This window comes from Mustela putorius, unplaced genomic scaffold, assembly GCF_011764305.1.
Source record: "Mustela putorius furo isolate JIRA1106 unplaced genomic scaffold, ASM1176430v1.1 tig00003845_pilon_pilon_pilon, whole genome shotgun sequence".
NCBI lineage: Eukaryota > Metazoa > Chordata > Mammalia > Carnivora > Mustelidae > Mustela > Mustela putorius.
Window position 1 is genome coordinate 38,565,016 of NW_025421998.1, and position 23,276 is coordinate 38,588,291.

At 39.4% G+C, this 23,276-nt stretch overlaps 1 protein-coding gene across 1 annotated transcript in view; it reads left to right on the forward strand.

Annotated features, from left to right (window-relative positions):
* Positions 1 to 766: 766 nt before the first annotated feature.
* Positions 767 to 23,276, forward strand: part of DYNC1I1 (dynein cytoplasmic 1 intermediate chain 1) — a 266,491-nt gene continuing 243,981 nt past the window's right edge. Inside the window, 4 exon segments of the mRNA XM_013064191.2 lie at positions 767 to 812; positions 815 to 882; positions 7,859 to 7,973; positions 10,735 to 10,825. Of these exon segments, the coding sequence (XP_012919645.2) occupies positions 776 to 812; positions 815 to 882; positions 7,859 to 7,973; positions 10,735 to 10,825 (311 nt within the window). The 5' untranslated portion in view covers positions 767 to 775.

The following is a 23,276-nucleotide window of genomic DNA, read 5'->3' on the forward strand; positions in this document are numbered from 1 at the left end:
AATTTCATCCAGATAAATTCCCCAAGAACTTGCCATGGTGTTAGCTACTGTTTCCTGTGTTCATAAACATTTTTGGGCCGTGGAAAGTGCCAGGATAAGTATAATCACATTCAGTATGCAAATCAAGCTTTTATAGAAATAGGATTGTATTGGAGATGAAATTAATTGTGACAGTTCAGGAGGAATTTTACAGAAAAAGAAGATTAACACGTTAGGTCTTTAGCGGCTGTCTTCCCTGATGCATATAATGTTAGGCGAAATGAAATCTCTGTGCCCCGGCTCAGTGGAGACATGGTTATTGAGTCCATAGATATTTGAGCAGGACACATCTCTAAGGGTTCATGACAGCCTGTTTTCTTTTCTCAGTGTGGGGATGAATTGGTTCATTTTCATCTGAATTGGAAGTCATGGTGAAGGTGCTTTTTTGATTCTCTTGTTTTTTTTAATTTGTTAAGAAACTTGTACAGAAAATGTCTTGCTTATTCTGAGGTTGCTATGATTCTTATCACCAGCAGAGACTATACCATTGTATTGCTTCAAATATTTATAAACACATAAATTTTGGGAAGTATTTATGTAGCGTGAGACCTAATTTGTTTCTTTGATTCTTCGACATAGGCTAAGTAATACAACCTGCTATGGTCAAAAAGTCACATTTTCAAGCTTTTGAATGTTGTTTTTTGTTTTTGTTTTTTGTTTTTTTTTTTGCAGTGATAATACAGAAAAGTTATTTTTATGCATTCACATTTTTTTCTTTTCTTACAAGGAAACCAACATGTCTGACAAAAGTGACTTAAAAGCTGAGCTGGAGCGCAAAAACAGCGCTTAGCACAGATAAGAGAAGAAAAGAAACGGAAAGAAGAAGAAAGGAAAAAGAAAGAGGTAAATACTGGGTATTGGGGTATTCCAGCGAACAAGGAAAATCATTTGATTCTGAGGGGCTGGTCAAAAGGATACAAAAAATGCTCTACGTATCATGCTTAGCGAAATAAGTCAAGCGGAGAAAGACAACTATCATATGATCTCCCTGATATGAGGAAGTGGTGATGCAACATGGGGGCTTAAGTGGGTAGGAGAAGAATCAATGAAACAAGATGGGATTGGGAGGGAGACAAACCATAAGTGACTCTTAATCTCACAAAACAAACTGAGGGTTGCTGGGGGTCGGGGGTTGGGGGAAAGGGGGTGGGGTTATGGACATTGGGAGGGTATGTGCTTTGGTGAGTGCTGTGAAGTGTGTAAACCTGGCGATTCACAGACCTGTATCCCTGGGGATAAAAATATATGTTTATAAAAAATAAAAAATTTTAAAAAATGCTCTAGAAGAATCCTTTTGTGATTTTTGAATAAAATGAGTGGATATCTACATACTCAGATGCCCAAGGTCATTGTCACCTGCTATGTGCTGTTGGTCAACCATCACCCATGGGCCAGAGGTACCCAAGCCCAGGTTCACCCCAGACTTGAGTAGAACACTGGAAGTGGTCTGTGAAATCTCTACTGTTAGATATTTCTTAACCTTTCTGTAACTTGGTTTCTTATCCTTAAAATGGGAATAGTAATATATTTTTTGTGGGGTTTTGAGAATTAAAAGAGTTAATCTTTTAAAGCACTTAGTAGTACCCAGGTTCTGCTTAGTGTTTAATATGTGTTAGTTTTAAGAAAAAAAAAGTTTAAAAAAAAAAAAACTACCAGCAGAACATTTTAGGAGAAAAATACAAAAATAATGCCAGTGGATTTCCATGGCTTCCTAAGGGGTATGAGTTTTTCGGGGTAAAACAAGGATTGTAGCTCCGACAGAAAGAAAGCTGCATTTCCCTCCCTTGGCGAAAGGGTAGATAGGATCGTAATCGACTCTGCTCCATGGACAGAAAACTATGACATATTAAGGCTAGGAGAGATTTCAGAGACTTTCCACTGAAACCCTTCTTTATGTCAACAAAGCAACAGAAACCCAGGAATGAAATGTAGCTTTTCTGTCTTTCACACCCAGATTCCAGGGCTCTTGCTCCCCAATTCTGTGTGTTGCCCGCATATCATGTTTTCTTCTACTATCTCCATCCAACAGATGATTTATTTTTAATTCTCCAATTTGTCGTGGTCACGTGGAAATAGCCCACATCTTGGACAAAAACCAGACGCCAAAGGTAGTTTCGAATAGCTTTCTGAGAAGGAAACTTGATATAGTGTGATACACTTTGTGTGTTTAGAAACCAGAGCAGCTTCTGTACTCCAGAGTTCTTCTGTAAGGATAAAGAAAATGTGTTTTGATGCCTTCCAATCTAAATAAGTGCTGTTTCATACAATAAGGCTGGGAGACCAAGGTAACAGATTTATAACAATTATTTTTCAACAAAGTAAAACATAATTGCCATTGCGTTTTAGCCTTCTGGCATCTCGCATCTCTCTGTTCCATTACACTTTGATTGATGCCCTGGTTTATTTTGTCCTTGACAGTGCACATAACATTTTTCTCTTGGAGATCTTTGCTGTGATATATGCAGTCTTTGAGTGAGGGAGAGGTGAGAATTGACAAGGAATGGCTATTCATTTCCACGCAGAGCCAAAAAAAGCATTCGGTTATTATGCTTCCTTTCCTTCAAATGTCAACACTTACTATAGTTTTAAAGCACCTGTTATCCTTTACTAATAACCAGTTTCCTTTTAAACTGACATTCTAATATCCAACTTGAATTTCATAGAATTACTACAAAATGTGATGTGGTATGGGAAATCTGGCTCCAAATTATGCTGTCTGCTTCATCTTTGCTATTTTCCACATTTGGGAGGAAATTACAGGCAAACAAGACTGATCTAAACAGGCCACCCTTTTTGTTTCTGTACCAAGCAGCTTTGCCTGATGGAGATTGGGTCTGTTACACAACAGACGGAGCCCCGGGAGAGGGGCAGTGGCAGGTGGTGGGACGCGTGTTACACCTGACCTCTTCATATTCCTGGGTCTAGAATTAAAGTCACATAGTCTTAGTTTCTTCCTTTGCACAGGTTGAAGCCTGTGATACCCTAACTTTGCCTCAGGGACTCCTGTGCCATTCAGAGCCCTCATTTTTCATCTCAAAGTTTTTAATTCGAAAGATCCCAGTGGGGCCAGACTTTGGGCTTCACTGGGCTATACCAACTTTAAAGCCTGTCCTGGCCCTCAGCAACCTATTTCCCTCTGCAACAGATCTTTCCTTGATTCCGCCCAAGTACCTTCTGTGGGCTCTGATGGCTTGGTGTCTCTGAGCAGATGTTGCGGTAAGACAGAGGCAGTAAAACTCAGTGATTATGTGCAGAGGATTTGGGGTTAAATGTGGCTGGGAAACCTGGCTCTGCCCTTCACAGGATGGCCTAGAGGGAGTATGGGACTTTTCTGACCCTGCTTTCCCTTTTGTAGAATAGAGAAGGGATCAGTGCCTACCTCACAGAGTTCTGTGAGGAGGATATGAGAAACTCCTGGGGAGCAGGGAGAGGTACACAGGAACTGGTCAGTAAGAAATGGCTGATATTCCACTTCTGAGATTGACTACCAGAGTAGGAGAATGCCGCCCGTAACAGTTGGCTTCTTTGTTTATCGGGACCCTGCAGACGAGGCCATCTTCCAAAAAATGCCCCACTTTTTGGAGAGTCTTTTAATTCAAGGCTTCGGGTTTCCTGGAATTATAGCATTTTGCAGCTACAAGAAACCTGAAAATATTCTGATCTTTTTTTTTTTTTTTTTCAAATGAGGAAACTGGGCCCCAGAAGTCTAAATCTTAGAGGTAGTAGCCCCCACTTATTTCCAGGCTCAGCAAGGATCCCCTCTTCCAGCCCATGGTCCCAAAGAGAAAAAGAAGGGGTCATTCTTTCCTTTTCCTTTTTTTTTTTTTTTTAACCCTTTCTCCAGTTTGTAGCGATTATCGGGTCCTGGACAGACACAACCGCATTCTCTTTTCTCCCCCACCTCCTTTCTCCCTAAATCCACATTCTAAGCAGTCTCAACTACATACATGTCACCTGTGGGCCAGCCACACTGTCTCTTGATGGAGAGTTTATGAATATTCTCCTCTGCTTGTACCATTCTCCCGCTTCTCTCTATTGTCCTTCACATGGCTGTTAACTCCATGTCTCTCTGTTGTCCCCTCAAATGTTATAACCTCCAGAAAGCCTTCTCTGATACTTTTCTCCCCAGCCCCATGACTAGTTAGTCCTGCCCCTAGCCTTGACCTTATCAAACCATTTAGCACAGAGCATTGTATTTGCATCTTCACTTGTCTTTGTCTCCCAATAGACTTCAGGGTTCTGAGGACAGGGCTGGTGTTTTTCATTAAGTCAATGTCTAGTAAAGATTGGGCCACATAGTAGGACTTCAGTAAAGGATTACAGAGTGAGTGCATGAATGAACACAAACTAGAGAGCACAAGTCTGGGATGTGGCTCACAGACACCCTTTCCAAACATCTGGAATTTTTTCCTACAGGTATTATTGGAAATTTTGATCTTGAGTCTATGGGATGCTCCAGGCAGATGTCACTGATTCCTTTTTAAGTTTAAGATTTTCTAGTTTTTGTGGTGTTGGTAGAGAGTTACAAATAGCCTTCATCCAACAGGTTGGATTTTCTTAACTCTCGTTAGGCTTATATTTTAAATAAAGTAAATTTAGACTAGAAAGGGACAAAAATGCTTTTTAATGGTAATATGAGTGACTGTTTTTACCATGACTGAAAATTGGTGTGATTTAGGACCACCAAGGTTGATTATCTCCACAGAATCTAGAAAACTGTACATGTATAAAGTTACCACTCTGCTGCTTTGGATGTCAGCGGCTTTCTTGGTTGTGGTATTATGGAAGAAATCTGATTTTAAAATAAATAAAATGGCTACCATTTAAGATTCAGACCCAATTTCGGGAAAAATTGGCTTTAATGTCATGAGGTGTGCTTCAGGGGGCCACCCTGAAGTTCAGTCCTATCCTTGGCTTTCTGCTGAATCGCTGTAAGCTGGGATGGACGGAGGCTTCCTGGCCTGTCCTCACTTGTTCCTTTAATAACTATGGAGCCGTCTTTGAAAAACTGACTGACAATTCTCAGCTGACAAATTTTCTTTCTTTGATTTTCCTCTCTGGGTCTCAGCTGTAATTACTCTTCACAAACAGAAATATCATTTGCTGGGAAAGATACCTAGCACATTTTTTAATTGCTAGCACTGCAAAATCACTCCTATTGAGCCATTAAAATAGATTAGGATTCTGTCATAATTATATAGGGAAAATCTAAACTTTCATGACTAATGTACTTGGTATAGCTCACTGCCTTGGATGGAGTAACTATTTAGTTCAAGGTACAAATTGGTAACAGTTAGGAATTGCCTTAATTTCCAGTAAGCTCCAGTCTAATTGTGCATCTTTCGTGGTCACCTTTGAGTGCTGTTAGCTTCTGTTACATCTAGATGGACGTTAAACCTATTCATATTTGTTGTGATATTGCCTCTTTCCTGAAAGTAGAAGGCAGAGAATGAGTTATAGAGGCACCTAATAAGAAAAGGAAGGACATTTTGGAGGTGGAGTTCAGAGGTACAGTTTTTTAGCATATGCAACATGGTTATGCATGTTGACGTGTGAGTTACCCTCTTGCGCGTTTCTTGACTGCTTAATGATTAAAGTTAGAAAACATTAAAAAAAATTCTGTGCTTCTCTGCATAGGACATACATGACAGAAGTTAGAGATGATATGTTCTACGTTCATTGGGAAGGAAAGGACAAGGCAAATCTTGTTCTGTTCACTCTGTTTACGCTCCAGGAGAGCCTCTCAGTTTCATTAGCCCCAGAACTCTGTTGTCCTTCAGTAGGTTTTTGTTGAAAGAGTGAAGCAAGGTTAATGAATTTTTTTGTTGTTGCTAGGATATCCATATGGCTTTGTTAGGAGCACTGGGTCCCTGGAAGTTCAGGGTACTCCCTCTAGCAGCAGTGCTGACCCGAAGCTTGCTGACTGGTATGCAGTTGGCAGAAATTGGCCTGAAGGATATATAATTCGGAAATTCTATAGGTATAGAATAACAACGATCAAAGACAGGTATTAGTTCATTTATTCAGTACATTTTTACATGGAGCATCTAATGTGTCAGGCCGGGATCTAGAAGTGAGGATACATGGTGAGAGGAATGAAACATGGACTTGCCCTCCGTAAAGCGGGCAGTCCCGTTAGGGCTGAACTCCTCATTGTGAAGCCATCTTGTTTCCTATTGGCTTCCTAAGACGGATTTTGCTTATCTTAGTTTTTGCGTTTGTGTTTCAGTTGCCATGGTGACTCCCTTCCCTTGGATTTCTTCTGCCCATCTCTCACCTCTGTCATCTGTGAATTTTGGTTGGGATCCTCACCCCGCAAGGTCCTCTTCCTCATTGTAGCTCTCTCTTGGCCTCCGTTGTGCACATACACTTTGGAACTTGCTTCAGTATTTTCTGTGTTAACACCGGAAGATAATGTGAACTTTGCTGTCTTCACAGATGGAGATGAAACCACCATTTCAGAATTTTGGGTTCCGTGAGAGCTCTCCTTGCGAGCTCTCATTCGCACTCATCAGCCCCCATAATGGCAGTTTTCCCTCTAATGACAGAGAGACTTCAAAAATAGGAGAACCTTCTAAACCTGAGGCACATAATAACACAAGTGTCAAGCCCAGCAGTACGTGCAAAGATGAGTTATGTTTATGATCAGTGTGTAGGTTATCATCCGGGAGTAAAGTGAAACTTGCATAAACTTTTTCTACTTTAGATGCCACAATGTAAATTGTGCTTCGGGGCCTTGAAATGTACTCTGCACCCTTGAAGCAGATAATACGCTTGTTAGGGTACCTAACTCAGGGAGGAAGTTGTGTCTGGTAACTGGATAATAGGTTTTTGACAAGCTTTAAGACTGCTTCGCTTTTGTAAACTCACACAGATTTGTCCCTAGGTAGTTGCACATCAAATACGATGTTACCATGTTTCAGATGTGTGACAAATGCCTTGTTGTAGTAAGTAACTATGTTAGGAAAAAGAAAAAAGACCTGAACATTTAATGACCCCAGAAACCCACCACTATTGATGTCACTGTTCTATAAAAACCACAAAGGGGGGATAGTCTCTGTCTAAGAGAGGCTTACACAGGAGGTGTTTTTGTTTTGTTTTTTGTTTTTTTTGTTTTTGTTTTTGACAGGATTTGGGAAAGAAACTTCTAAATGATTTTTCGTTCTATATTTTTCTAAATGATAATTTTTTCCTTTGAGTTAATAGGTTTAATGGAAGCCTATGAAACTCAGAATTAAGTAATGCATATCAATATTGCTCACATGCCTTAATAAATACTGTAGTCTGGTTTATTTTAAAGCATGGCAAACTTAGATCGCTGATACAAAAAGTATATTTTACAGTTACAGATTCATAACCACTTTTATTTTTTAGCCAGAGCCCATTAATCCTTTGTTTGCATAATTCCAACATGGGGTGTGAATATTACAAACATACGCTCATCAAGAACTGATAGTATGTCTTCCCAGAAGGGACAGCGAGGTCAAAAAAAAGGAAAAAGAATTTTCTTAAAAATCCATATTCCAGTCAGAAATATTTAACCCTGATGGTTTCTTTTGAAACTGGGTGAGAGAAGCTTTCATACCATGTGACAGAGGCAGGGAAAAAAAAAACCTCCAACCAAAAGAGAAATTACCAGGTTGGCAATTATTAAATGGAGCAGTTACAGTGTTTTTTCATCCTTTATACACACGATTATGTCTATTTAGGGCTTTTGCTTGGTCTTCACGCCATGCATTTACCATTTTCAGTTTGAGCCAGGAAAAGCATACATTTAGTTCTGTTGTTAACTTTTCTTTCTGGCATCTACTCTATTCAGGCTGATATGCAGCAAAAGAAAGAACCTGTTCAGGACGACTCTGACCTGGATCGCAAACGCAGAGAGACAGAGGCTCTTTTGCAAAGCATTGGGATATCACCAGAGCCCCCTCTAGGTACTTAAGCAGTGCTACTGTTTTCTTAAATTTGCCTTGCATGGGCTATACCATGTCCAGCGTTTACTATTCTTTTATGTCTCTTTTATTTTTATTTTAAAGGAGATTCTGTGGCTTACAGTTCAGGTGTATTTATTTTTTGAATTGAGGGGGCTGGAAGGAGATGGGGGTACAGACTGTAGAGTTGGTAGCAATTTGCTGCTTGTTGACTGATTATGTGGGGTCAACCTTCTCTACTGCGGACGAGTAGATTATTTTATACTTGTTAGATGAGTTGCCACATGGTAAATACAAGAAATCATGGAGTTTTTTTACTTAAATTTTTCTTCATTTTCCTCACTGAATCCCAGTGTCTCTCTGCCAACCTAAATACTGTGAATCTGGTTATGAATTTCATAACCACCACAGGCATAGAGGGATGCCATGATGAAAATAGAAAGCTCAGTGGGAAATGTGAAGGAAAACTGAAAATAGGGACAGATTAGCAGCTACTTAACAAGTTTAAATTTGTTCGACTCTATTGTAGATCGTGGTTTCACTGCTAATTGGCATTCCCCCTGCAACTCCCCTCCTCCGCCAACTCATTCGTTCGTAGTTAATTGTCCATGATCTCGTTTTTTGTCAGTAGGGTTTGGATATTGAACTATTTGTTTCATTTGTGTTAAAGGTAAACCTCTACGTGATGTGTTTATTCTGTCACTTAACTATGTATCTTTCATGTGATAATTTATTTATTTTTTTTTATCCATTTGCTTTCCATACATTTCAGGGTAATCATAGGGTGTCTGTAAAACTACACGATGCCCAATATAGTTAAAAAAAAAAAAAAAAGAAGGAAAGAAACTTTAAAAATAATGTATATTTAAAAAGGTAGTATCAAGTCTCCATTTCAAAATGTTTCATTTTCTTTGAATCCCATCATTGGCTTTTATATTAAAATAAGTTTTCATTTATTTCCATAGTTACTTAAATGAGGAATAAAAGTTATCCCATGTATGACAAAATGACAAGTATTTTATAAATGTAAATTTATTAAGCCTATGAATTATTTAGTATTGGTGCATATAATCTAATATACACACATAAACCTAAACCACCATAAAAAAGCATTTTATACAGAACCTCAGTTTGTATTAGGTAAAATCCTGTGTCTCACAATAGTAGAAGAAGCCCCTATAAGATGTTGATTAATCTGTTTGGCTTCTTTATGGTCTAGAAGATGTAACCTGTGGGATGTTTGACTGATGGGCCTTCTTTGAAGAGCTGATAGACTTTTTAGTACTTATTTGACCTGTGGCATAATTTAGACGCTTTACAATAATCCTTTATAGTTTTGCCTCAAAAAGGCTTTTGAGATTCTGTTGCAGTGTGAGCACTGGTCAGACACCATAGTGATATGTCCTGCTTTCCTCTCTCCTATGTAATGCCACCAATTAAACTCTCAGGACAAAACAGTTACATATTTCTAAACCATGACCACCATGACCGAATTCTGAGCTACCCCTGCATTCGTGCCAGGGCACCTGGCAGGAGTAGAGCCCATTTTCAGTTTTCATCCATCTCTCCAACTTACCCTCTGGCTTCCTGCAGCGGGTAATCAGCGAATTAATTGTGGGACCACATGAAATTCCTAGTTTCTTGACAGATCCGCCATTGTGTTACAGGATTTGAACAAAATAGTTAAGCCCTTTAGTCTATTAAATAAATAAAAGGAAATTGCACATGATTGAAACCAAATGGGAGTCCACACTTCTGTACTGAAGTTCCTCTCTGCCCATATGGCTTCTTTGGCATGTGGGTATTGAGAGCCCATTGAATTCATCTGGCCTGGAGCCATCTTGGCTATTTGGTGCAGCTTCTATCAGAAGGACATTTGGCTTGTACCTGAAGAATGGAGAAAAGGAAAATACATTTGCATTTCCTGTAGCTTTTTTTCTTTTCCATCCTGGCTCTCACACGGTCAGCTTGCACTGACCTCCCTCTTTGAGCTTCTCTCCTGTCTTCAGAAAGACAGTTGACTTCTGTGCCTGCGGCTGTGCCTTCCAGGGCTGCCAGAGGCAAAGGAAAACAAGTTCCCCAGCCCAGTAAACAATACAATGGGATGAAACTATTAATTAAATGTAAAAATAAAGCAGCCTGGCATTTCCCTTTGTTTTGAAAGAGATTTTTAAATTGCCAGGTTCCCCGTTTAGCCTTCCTGTATCTGTCACTTAGTCTCTCAGAGCCAGTGCAGTTTGCGTTCCGTAGAGAATGGACTGCCCTCCAATGTAGACATGCAACAGTCTTGATTGACTCTCCCTGGCCATTTAAAATTAGTCAGAATTACTTATTTCATAATCTTTCAAAGTTTTATAGACACCCATTTTACTTTATAACAGGTCACATCTATGCTAACAAAATTAAGTGGAGAATTGGAATTATCCGGATAGTTCACTCTAGAAAGATATTTGACTTGAAATATCTGGGTAGCTGTTTTGATTCTCCATTTCACTTTGTTAAGGTGGACATGGCCTTAGAATCCCAAAGTTAATTTTATCTAAATTCATTTCAAATTTGAAGTTCCAAAATATGAAAAATTCACTTGACTTTCTAACTTTTCTTTCCTTTTTTTTTTTTTTCCCCCTTTATCCCATCTTAATCTCTCCTGGCCATACAACCATTTTAATTTGGGCCCATTTGTTTTTATCTGTCTGACACTGCTCTTCCCCAGTGCAGTCGCTGCATTTTTTAACATGGGATACCTGTTATTTTCATTATTTAGTCCCAACCCCTATGTCTCCCTCCTCGAAATCAGTGAGCACTCCTAGTGAAGCTGGAAGCCAAGACTCAGGAGACCTGGGACCACTAACAAGGTAAGAACTGTCCCTTTACAAAGGCCACAGTGGATGTCAATAATATTAGAAAAGAGAGAACTAAGAAAACCAGTGCCACTCTGTGGTATGCTGTTAAATGTCCATGAATACCCTCCCGCTTTATGTTTAAGTTGATGGTGGCTTGCATTTTAGTGGTATAGAAAAGATTTTGAACGGTAGAAATGATAATCTTAGATGTTTCTATGAATGGGCTAATTCAACACCATGTGTCTTGTTTGACAAACACAAACACATCCATTAGCTTCAGCTTAAAAAAAGAAAGAGAAGGACCAAAGGCAAATGGAATATATATCCAGCTTCTCATTATTCTACTTTGGTTTTGGTTTCCATGGGAATTTTTGTGAAGTGAACACTGAGATGCTCTAACCCTAAATTTAATTTTTTAAGCATGTGGTTTATTGGCTTAATAGAGTTGACTAATTTGAGAACTTGGTCCCCAGAGTGTTTTTATTATCGTTACTAAATTTTATGATCGTCAGCACTGACTGTTCTGTTTTGTGAGTCAACTGCCAAATTTTTATTACACTGTGTATACTCAAAGCATTATGAAACTTCTGAAAATGGACCTATAGATGTTTTCTAATTTGACCACTGAAGGCGTATCCAAAGTTAAAGATGTGAAGAGGGAAAAGAGAAGTCTCATTAATATGCGTAGAGTCATGCTAACTTCCTTAATCCAGTGGCCTTCGATAAGATGGCCACATCCTGGGGCACATAGACAGGTGATATAAACAGGCAGGGTGGGGGTTCTGTGGCAACTGGTCACGAAATGCCCTTTTATAAAGGCCAGATGGTGTCCTCACAGCTCAGGCTGGTTGAGCTCATGTAGGAATATGGACCCAATTTTTCTACATCTTTCAGTTTTTCTTGAGAAGCTAAAAATTCAAGTTTTTATCCAATAGTCTCCTAAATGTTAAATGTTAATGGCTTTGTTAAAGTAGCTGTGGGCCAGATTTCACCTGTGGGCTGGCAATTTGTGAACTCTGTCTTTGACTCTTAATTTTTAAAAAATTATGAAATACTTTACTAAAATTTCAAATGAAAGAAGAAAGAATCATCTGCTATACTACTGTTCTAACAAATCAGCCTTTGCCTTGTCTATATACCTTTCAATCCTTGTGCACCTGTGTACATTTCTTGCTACCATGTGTGTTCCTGGATGCAAGGTATAAAATTTTGAATTTTTCTTTTTCCATTTAACACATTATCATAAGCATTACCTGTTGAAAGTGCATTGTGTCCCTATAGGCCTAGGAAATTTTGGTAGAGATAAAGGAGGGAATTCAGAATAGTCTAGTAGTAGCCTGAATTATAGGGTTTTAGTGTGTGTTTGTGTGTATGTGTGTGTGTGCTTCTTTTTTTCTTTCTGAAACCAACATGTAGATAAGACTGGCATTGTCTCACCGTATCTGTCTATTGGCATGTTTCAGAATCGAGTGTTTTATTTTAATAGGGCATTTGGAAACCAGTGGACACTGCTTTCAGTGTGGGGAGAATGGAAGTAGAGGTTTTCATGGGCACCAGGCTGGTTTATTTTAGCAGATCGCCTTTCCGATTTGAGGGCAGCACATGTCTTCTCTCGTCTTTTGGTTTGAACACTTCAAAAGGTCTTTGAGGGGAGGAAAAAAAGTAACAATAACACAGTTATATAAGATCTAACATTTGTACAAGAGTTGGCACTATATAATTACATTCCTTAGGGGGTCCACTGGCCTATCATTAAGTTAATATATTTGCCTACTTCTATACAATGCTGGTGTGGTGTCATTAACACTTCACTTCAAGGAGTGCAGTTGGCAGCATTAAAGTCCATTACTGACTTCACACTTGGTGAGCTCTTTTGAAAACTTTCTAGAGAAAGTTGACCTATGCTGTTAGTGCTCTGGGGACAACAGCAAATATTTCTTCTCCAAAACAGCACTCTTCTTTGCCCACGTATATGCCTTTTTTTTTTTTTTTTTTTTTTTTTTTTTTTTGGTAACTTAGTGAATCACTTTGGAAGAGGTGAATCACAAATCCCAATGAACTTGAATTCTTGATAGGAACATTCTGGCAAGGATGGTCAATAAGACGTGAATGAACAAATCCCTTGCTGAGCGTGGGTTTCATAGGAATGCAAGAAAAACGGCATTGGGGAAATGATGATTCTCAGAAAAACTGAACACAAATTTTGCCTCAGGAGAAGATATTAGGACTAGCTAAGTAAACCCTGCCCTTATTTTGGACTAAGGAAAATTCCATGTAAATTCATGTTTTTGTTTCCATAAATAGATAGGAGAGTTAAATTTCAGAAGAACATTATACTTCAGTTTTTAAAATTCCAGTTGGAACATATTTTTCTGTAGAAGAAACATCTTTGAAAACAATTACTATTAACCTTAACACTTCATAAAACATAGGACTGGGAAAAGAGCTTGCTAAATCCTAAGAGTACAATTCTGTAGTCACAAATTTGCTGAAGTGTGTGGAATTTGGGCTCTTTGAAAAGTGGAAAATCTTTCAGAAGATAACTCAGAAATCAAATGAACACATCTGGTCCTACGAAAAGGTGCACATATATTCTGTCATCCATGTGCCAGAATCTCAAACCAAAACTGAAATTTTCTCTACAGAGCCAAAACTGACAAACAGTTCTTATGCAACCCCCTAATTTGCAAACTGGCACACTCTATATGCCCTGTTATACTAAAAAGGTTAAAACAGGGTTTTAACAAAATCAAGTATAAAGAAAATTCCTTTTATTGATTTTTAAGATCAGTTGAGTTAATGTTTTAAAATCTAATAGAAGGTAGAAATATATAATCATTTTTCAATTATACTAGTGTAATTTAATTTTAAAGGGTTAGTTTGTTTTGCAGTTTCTGCTTCTGTTGCCGTCACCTGCTTCTCATTTACAATTTACATTTGTGGAATTTTTCTTTCTCTTAATTTTGGTAGAAGCAATTAATCATTGCTCAGTTAATGATACTGGGCAAAGAACAAGCTCTTAGAAATTAAAAAAAATCAATTTTATTAATAAAACATTTGAAAGCCTAGTTTTACTTACAGATTTTAAAATCCTGAATATACTATGTACAACTGAAATCCAACACAATATTAAGAAGGTATTACACGGGGCTGCCTGGGTGGCTCAGTGGGTTAAGTCTCTACCTTCAGCTCAGGTCATGATCTCAGGGTCCTGGGATCGAGTCCCACATAGGGCTCTCTGCTAGGCAGGGAGCCTGCTCCCTTCTCCCTATCTCTCTCTCAATCTCTCTCTGCTAAAAAAAAAAAGAAGGTATTATGCTATGATTAACTAGTATTGATTAAAAACTTCAAGGATATTTTGTTTTGTTTTTTAAAGATTGATTCTATTTATTTATTTGAAGATTTGATTTATTTATTTGACAGACAACACAAGTAGGCAGAGAAGCAGGCAGAGAGAAAGGAGGAAGCAGGCTCCCTGCTGAGCAGAGAGATCCATGTGGGGCTCAATCCCAGGACCCTGGGATCATGACCTGAGTCGAAGGCAGAGGCTTAACCCACTAAGCCACCCAGGTGCCCCCCAAAATTCAAGGATATTTTAGTATAAGAAAACATGTTGTTGTAATTCAGCATATAGAAAAGGTCCAATAAGAAAAAAGTGATCATGGTCGGATATAGTTTAATGATACTTGTGAAATTAAAACACCTATTGTCATATTTTAAAACTTTTAAAAATATGAAGAATAAAAATATTTTTTATCAAAATGATTAGAATATTAATCAGAGACCAATAGCCTATATCTTTTATACACAAGGGTGAAGCATTTATTACTATATAGCCCTTAAAGTTGACTTATGTTTAGTTGAATATATGTCTTTCTTCTGCAGGAAATGGCAGGTTCCTTGAAGTCAGGAAGTGATATTTGAGGTTGTATCCATATAGTGAGTTTTTGATAAATGTGGGTTGAATGAATCAACTATTATCCTAATTTTTACAGATGAGGACACTGAGACACAGAGGAAACAAGTAATTTTTAAAATTCACACAGTGCTAGGTTTTAACCCAGACAGACTGATAGAAATTTTCACAATCTATACCACTACCCCACATGATGTCTGACAACAATGGATATAAGTGATGTATACATGACTGACCCTGAAAGATATTATTAGGACTAAATAAATTAATATCTGTAAAGCACTTAGGAAAGAGTCTGTTGTATGTGAGTTTTAGTTCTTATTGTTGGTTTCTTCTTTCTTGTAATTTATTAGTCACACTTTTCCAATGGAAAGAGATCTTTCTAGATTCTCTCATAAAACATGTGTTCATTTTCAAATTTGATGATGCTGTATGTTCATCCAAGTAAGCATGTGAAAACATTGAACATGACAAGGCCAAAGACAGATTGTGGTCTGTGTCCCTGGAGACCCCTTTCTGGGTTACCCAACTCTTAATGCCTAACCTTTATATATTCCACCAGAAATGATTATCTAGGTAATAATAATCGTTCGCCCACATTTATTCTTCTCCTTCCCATGAATTGCTCATGGAGGGCTTTGCACTAGGGCCCTTCTTATGTTTAGTCAAGATTCCTTAGTGTTCTCAATAATACAGCTAAACTGAAGGCCATACTAGCCTGTACAAATCTAGGAAAGTATGTCGACCTTGTCAAGATCACCAGGCCACCAGTGTGGAGGCAACACCCTATCGCAAACCTGACTCAAGGAAGAAAATTTTCCAAGTGATTTAAAAAATAAAGCATGTGTTAATTTGATAACATATTATATAATCTACGATTACAATAGGAGCACATATCTTGCAATATCTTTAACAAAATAGTCAGAAGGGGAAGTTGCTGATGTCTGTCTGTGGTGAGAAGTAGCATGGCGGATGAGGATAGTAACAGAATTAATTTCTATCTTCTTTTTTGGCCATCTGGTCTTGACGCTTCATTAAGATCTACTTTCCAAACAATTGGGATATTCAAGTCCCCCCCCCCACATTTTATTTTTAATAATCTCTTATTATTATGGAAACAACATCAGTGCCTTTTATACCATTAGAACATATGGACAGGCCAAAACTAGAGAAAATTTTTTTTTTAAGATTTTATTTATTTATTTGAAAGACAGAGATTACAAGTAGGCAGAGAGGTAGGCAGAGAGAGAGGAGGAAGCAGGGTCCCTGCTGAACAGAGAGCCCAATGTGGGGCTCGATCCCAGGACTCTTAGATCACAACCTGAGCCAAAGGCAGAGGCTTTAACCCACTGAGCCACCCAGGCGCTCCAGCGGTTAGCACTCTTAACACCTTAGTGTGTATTCCTTCGCACAGTGTATATGTCAGTGTGTATATGGTAAATCATGTCATTGTATGAACTGTTGAATTTGCTTTTCTAATCAAATGCCCCTCTTCCCATTTCCATATGTTCTCATCTTATGTAATGTCTGTATTATTTTCAGCTTTCCCCAAGTGCCCCCCACATAATCTTATTGTATTTAAAATAGATTCCCGTCCTCTCAGAGATCAGTATCTATTAACCAGAACTCTTACATGCATAGATTTGCTTTAGGGAGGTAAGGCCCCTCCCAAGGGATCCTCAGGGCAGAACAAATGTCTTCTGAAGCACTTCACAGGGGAACAAAGGTACCAAGGTCATTCACACTTTCCGCCTCCTGTGCACTTGAGATTAGAACTCGGAACCAAGGAGCAGATGCCTGCAGACCCTGTGCTGTTCAATTTAAACATTAGGCTTCTATATAGTAAATATTATGTTTCATGTTGATAGGATACTTTGGTAAAATTTAAATATTTGATAAACTCTGTCCCCGATCTACCTTCTAGTGAATGTAAATAAGGAAACGAGACTAATATGTTTGTAGTCAAGCTCTGTGGGCAGCACATGGTTATCACTTTCTTTTCTCCATGATTTCAAGAGAGGAAGATGTGCTGAGAAGCAACACCACCTTATTGCCCAACAGAAAATCCTCAGGACTTTCATTTGTATCCACATTTGGATTTCATAGGATTCTCTAGCACTCCATAAGCCTCAAAGGACTTTTGATCCTTTTTTGGTGAAAACATCACCATCTTCTAAGGGGCTCCGATGAATCAGAGGCTAAAGGGAAGAATCTAAGGTTTGGGTAAAGGTGAAAAAGTACAATAAAATAATGTAAAACCTTGGAGGACATTTAATAAGCCTATAAAATCTTTATATACACTTTTTTAAAAAAAAACCTGTCATTATGTAAAGAGAAGTTGATAAATTGCCACTAGTTTAATTGACTTCAGGAGGGCAGATATTACCGATTACAAAACTTGTTAAAAGTCAGTCTCCTTGGAAATTAGAATAAAAGACACACTATAGGATTTTCTGCTTCTGTAGCTCATTAGCTGGTTGAACATTTTTGATCTCTTACTCCTCTGTCTTCAGGAGAGCACTCGGTAAAAGCATCCACATATGATTACAGGATCCAGTAAACGAGGGGCTGCTGAGCTTTCTTGTTGAGAGACTGTTTGCTTGACAGCAGATCCTCTGGGAAAGATCTGGGGAAAACATGTCCTTCCTCCATGGTGGGAAATCTTAGATTTCGCTTTGGCTCCATCTCAGATGGGGTCCATGCACAGCCCACTGTGGCTGGTGGCGGAGTTCCACATTAGGACTCGGATATTAGCCAACAGAATGAAGATTCCCACACAGTATACCAAGAAAAAAAAATGTTGAAGAACCCAATAGAAGTATGTATTGCACTATTCTAGTTTTATTTCTGACATCAGAAGATCTTATCATCATCACTGTCGTCCTAAGTAAGGAAATAATTGAAGTTGGGAAGTAAAACATTAGCTCATTTCAGTGCCATCCTTAATTAACTGACAACATGTAAATGACAGTGACAGATTGAGTGATATGACAGATTTTTAAATGTTCTTATTATTCAGCGGATTACCTTTGGAAACAGCACTTAGAAACATAGTTGTTTGGGGGTAACCCCAACTGGAGACTTTCTTTCTATTTGGCACTCTGCTCACACAGGTCCAGACCATTTTCTGTATCTGATTAGTGCCTTCTGACTTCTTTGACAGAGAAGCCTCCTGTTAAAAGCATTCAGACACCCTGGGATTTGGGGAAGTTTGGTGCTCTGCCCTCGCGCTGTCTCTCCCACCTCAGAGGAAAGAATGGGAAGAGCTGCGTTTCAGGGCAGTTGCTTCAAGGATGAAATAAAGTTGCTGAGTTCATTTGGTAGCAAAGATCGCTGGACTTCTTTTTAGTCTCCGCACAAATCTCCGCTTGGGAGAGATGAAGGATTTGAGGCCAGACATGCCCCGATTTATTCTTTCATTTTCTAGTAAAATGAAAGTAAAAACTATTTCTTTAGGAATCAGCTTGCCTCCTTCAGCCTTCACGCCCGTCAGCAGAAGTGGCAAGTAAAGAACATTCCTTTGTTTCTTCTTTTATCCACTCACTCACTAAATAGATGAGGATTTATTGTGTGAAAGATATAGTAAATGTTAGACCTGCAAGGAATATAAAGATAAGGAATTCTTCTCACTTCTAAAGAACGTGCTTCCAGCAAATTGACAGATTTAATTTGAAGCCATCTAAGGAAATGTTGCTAACTAATTACAGCTCTCAAATATTTGTACTTGGAGAGATGGGCAATAATGTCATAAACCATTATTCCCAAATCATCTGTAATTAATTTGTAGTATATTCACTTGGGACAAGTGGTTCTGGTTCATTCCTACCCTACATAGAGTCTTGACACATATTTGGTACTCGATAAATATTTATTAATTTGCGTGTCTGTGCATGTGCGAGCACATGTGCGTGTGGTGCACAGCTTACAGAACACTGGGTGTGATGGGTGCAGGTTGAGTTAGAGGGATGAGGACAGAGGAGGTAGAGCAGCATAGCTCACGATTCATGGCCCAGTTGTCCGAAGGTGGACGTTGCTGAAGGGGAATTCCCAACAGTGGTTATAGGACTGAGCTATAAGGCAGGGACTTTGTCACAGAACCAAGGCAGAAATCCAGTCCTTGGACTCAGGGCAAAAAGTCAGATTGGGTGCAACACACTGTTGGCTTGATGTTGAGGTCCTTGGGCTTTATGACAGTGCTCATTACTTCCTGTAGGTCATCCTCAGATTTGGTCTTCCATCCAGGTTTTGGACTGTAGATGAGCATAGAGAACTGCAAAATAAGAGGCCCAAGTATATCTATATTCCTGTCCCAGAGAGAGACAAGTTATTTCTGAATGAGGTTATTGAGGACAAATACATCTTGAGAGCATGATATTTGAGCTAGACCTTAATGAATGCATATACTTTGGGCAAGTGGATCTGGGAGAAAGAGCATTCCAGATGATGGGAAAAGTGTCCACAGAAGGAAAGGCTGGGAGAGTGTGGGAGGCAGAATGCATGTGAAGGAGCCAGTGGGAAAAGAGCTAAGTCTGAGAGGAGGATGGCCTTTGTGATAATTGCCATCCCTGGCTCCCACACCGAGTGGCTGTGTACTGAATTCATGGGGTAACTCATTACAAACACAGGTACCTAACCACAGGTCTAGGTGAGGTCTGGGACACTACTTTTTTTTTTTTAAGATTTTATTTATTTATTTGAGAGAGAGACAGTGAGAGAGAGCATGAGCGAGGAGAAGGTCAGAGGGAGAAGCAGACTCCCCATGGAGCTGGGAGCCCGATGTGGGACTCGATCCCAGAACTCTGGGACCATGACCTGAGCTGAAGGCAGTCGTCCAACCAACTGAGCCACCCAGGCGTCCCATGGGACACTACTTTTATAATGCTTTCAAGGTGTAAGGACTAGTGGGCAACGATTGGTCTGACGTAAAGGCCTGAAGGTCTAATCTAAGGTTGCAGGGTGGAAAAGGAAACAAAGGAGGGGATGAGAAGGGTAAGATGGCTCTGGCGTGCAGATGGGTATGTCCAAAAGGCATGTGAAAAAGTGGACTTGGAACCCAGTGGTGATAAGGACTTTGTGGTTATTTTGGGCAGAAAATGGAGAGACAGCTGTGGAGTAACCGGGGTTAGAGTACAGAGATGAGGGAAGGGGTGACCCTGATTGGGAAGTGCGTAGCTTTCTGGGGATGGAAGGAATAGGGTCATACCAAAGCTGGCCATGGACTTTAATGATGTAGAGGCTGTCACCATCACATCATCATCCTCATCACCATCGTCACCTTCATTTTTGTTATTATTATTGCTTGTGATGCTTTGTTTCCATAGGTTGAGTTTCTGGAAGTAAAACCAGTCCAGTACAGGAACAATTCTATGTTAATGGTTCTTGCTGTCCACTGGTGTACTGCAAATTTCGAAAGAACTATACTGATTTTAAATGCCTCCAGCAGTGTATGTGAGTGGAGTGTTAGCGTGACAAATGACAGAATTCTTAACTCATGCCTTCCAAATATTTTTCAAACGTTACTTTCTTATAACCAAAGAAAAGGTCAAGGCAAAGACACTCTTCAGGCAAGAATTTCAAAGCTTTCTACTCAGAGGTTTAATAAAGATGGAAAGAATGGAAACTAGCAACTTACTAGTTGGTCAGAGCTGAAGAGGGAGAAGTTAAACACTCATCAGTGAGCAGGGTATAAGTAACACAGACTTCATGTGTTCCACTCCTAAGTTATATATATTCTGAACAAATGGCCAGGGATTATTGTTATTTTGGATTGGTTTTGAATATTTACTTCTGTCTAATAAAGTGAAACTGAGCAAAAAAGCTGAACCAAGGGAGGGAGAATTTTGTAAGAAATTAGTGATGAATTGGTAGAACGTTTGAAATATAAAGTTTGGTTAGTCTCTGACTAGGTCAATGCTAACTTCAAGAATTTTGATGTTTTGTCTATTTTTTTTAAAGTAACAAAAACCATGTTGTCTCCCAAATTATAAACTAAATATTACATGTTAGGCCTTTCTAGATGAGATGCTGAGGGCTACATTGGCTGGTATATTTAGGGTCACATTAGTGAATGGGTATTTTCCATGGTGTGGGAAGCTTCTGTAGCTAGTATTTTGAAACAAGGCTGGGAACCGTCCAGAAATGCCAGTCCAGCTATGGGACCATACAACCATGACAAGGCTCCTTAGTCCAGAATAGATGGAGAATTACTGGGTGCTGTTTCCCGTGCAAGATCAGAAATCGTACCTTAGATTGTCAGAGAGTTAACCTAAGAAATAACCTAAAACTGATGAGTACAGACAAATGCAGCACTTAAAAATAAGCAAATAACACCAGGATGATTTTCCATGTAGGGACAGCAGACAAAATCTAACTGATGTACTTAAACGAAGATGGTGTCAATCAGAAAGTGTTTAGTTGGGCATCCCAGTAACGGGATAGGGGTAGGGGAGACTGATAATATGGGGCTACGTCTGGTCCTGTGGAAGGAGGTGGACATGTTCGGCGGTAGGGCAAGGACAAGCTGTAGGAGTAAAACATTCAGATGCACTTTCTCCAATCCCAAAGACCCAGCTGGTCTTCGGGCTTCCCAGGAACTGGCCCTTCAAGGACAGAAGGCTTTATCGGTTGTGTATAAGTGTTCCCCCTGGCAGTTACTGTTTTCATGATAAGTTGGTAAGTCGACATCTAAAACATAGCAGACTCTTAATTAGACCCAGGAAATCAACTCAGCGGCTGAAGTCCAACAAACCAGGCCTGGATGAAAATGAGTTTATGTCCAGATCCTCACCCCAGCCTTCCAAAACCAGGTTACATGAATCTCTGATCTTTTCAGAGGGAGGGGCTTTCCCTGCTCTGGCTTCCAGGGATGATCCAAGTACAGTCCAGGGCCTGGCTGGCGGGCACAGAGTACACATTCATTGAAAGGAAATGATAGCTATCATTATTAATCGTTCTTATGGCATTTGTTTATTTTTTTTTCAGCTAACATTTATTGAAACTTTAAACTGTGCCAGGCCCTGGGCAAGTAATGACAACTATTTCCTTTTTTTTGTATTGGTTATCCCCATATCATTACGTATAAATATTCATACGTCTCATTACTTCACTAAAATGTAACATTCTTAAGTGCCCACTTGGTGTACTGCTTTCCCAGAGCACACCTGTATATGTTTTACTTTCTTCTGTGTTCTGCTAAATTATTTATACATATTTTTATCTCTTCATAAGAGTTGTAGTTTCCTTAGAATTCTTTTCATCCTCTATCACAGTATTTTACCTATGAGGTCTTTAATAGATATTTATTGAATAAGTAAATGAATGCCCTTATCAAAAATATTCTCTCCCTGCATGCACTGATTGGTCCATTCCAGAAATGACTGAAAATGAGAACTGATTACTATGGTAAATAGGGTGATTTCTATATGATAATTTGTGGGAATATGTTATGTTCACTTATGTTTATTTACTTGATTTTACTCCTTCTTTTATTAAAAAAAAACAAAAAACAAAAACACCTGCCATGATTTCAAATTGCCCAAGAAGGTTTAGGGGGAACCATCATTTTATTTTCAGTGATACACTAGCTTGATACTAAGATGTTTGGGAAGTTAAGGTGTATGTCAATTGGTTATAAAAGTATACGAATTGGAGAAGAAAGAACTGAAAGGCAGTTTAATCATCATCTGATGTTTTCAAATATCAGAAAAAAAGCTTTAAAGGGTCTCTGGGCTGCCTCCTCCTTTTGCCGAGGTCAGAGACCTTCCTCAGGACACACAGTGGAGCCTAGCCCCAATACCTTCCTCTCCGGGTGGGGCCCTGTCCAAGGTCCTGCCACCCATAGAGAAGGGTCTCTGCGAGCTTGCACAGAAGGAATTCAGCAAACATTCAATACACATTTCTAGGTGACCCTTGGAGACACAAATAACATTTGCCCATTTGATGTATTGGCTTTAAGTGCTTTTTCTAAGGGAAAGTGCGTTCTGTACAAGCCTGACCACCCCACAGATAACAATGGGAAAAATGAGAAGACGATAAAACTAGCATACTTGATTGCATCATTGGCTTGACACCTTACCTCGCTGCTCATTGCTAGTGATGACTCTTTCTTTCACCAAATAATACATGTGTGACTGGCGGGGCAGGACTGCGGTGGGTCGGTTACAGAGACCACCTTGGTTGCTCTGCCTGAATCAGTGCCAACCTTGGACTGCTGATCTGTTGACTCCTTAAGTGAGTGATTCTGATGGAATCATCATTTTTACTTCTTAAGCATACAGTGAGTTCAGATGAGCTGTCCAATAAGTAACAGGACAACCAGACCACCTGGGAGCGGCTGCATTCTTCACCTGCCTGGCAGAAGTGGAAAAGGTCAAACAAGGTCATCCCATCCGAAACCTTCAGGCAAATTGAGGGCAAAGTAGCTGACCCCACCCCTTATAGAGGAATGTTCCTCACAGCCGGCTGGAGCCAGAGGCTGCTGCTCTGTCTGTAGCCAAAGAAATGCCCTTAAAGATGAAAGGTCTGATCCCCCAGGGACGTGTGAACAGC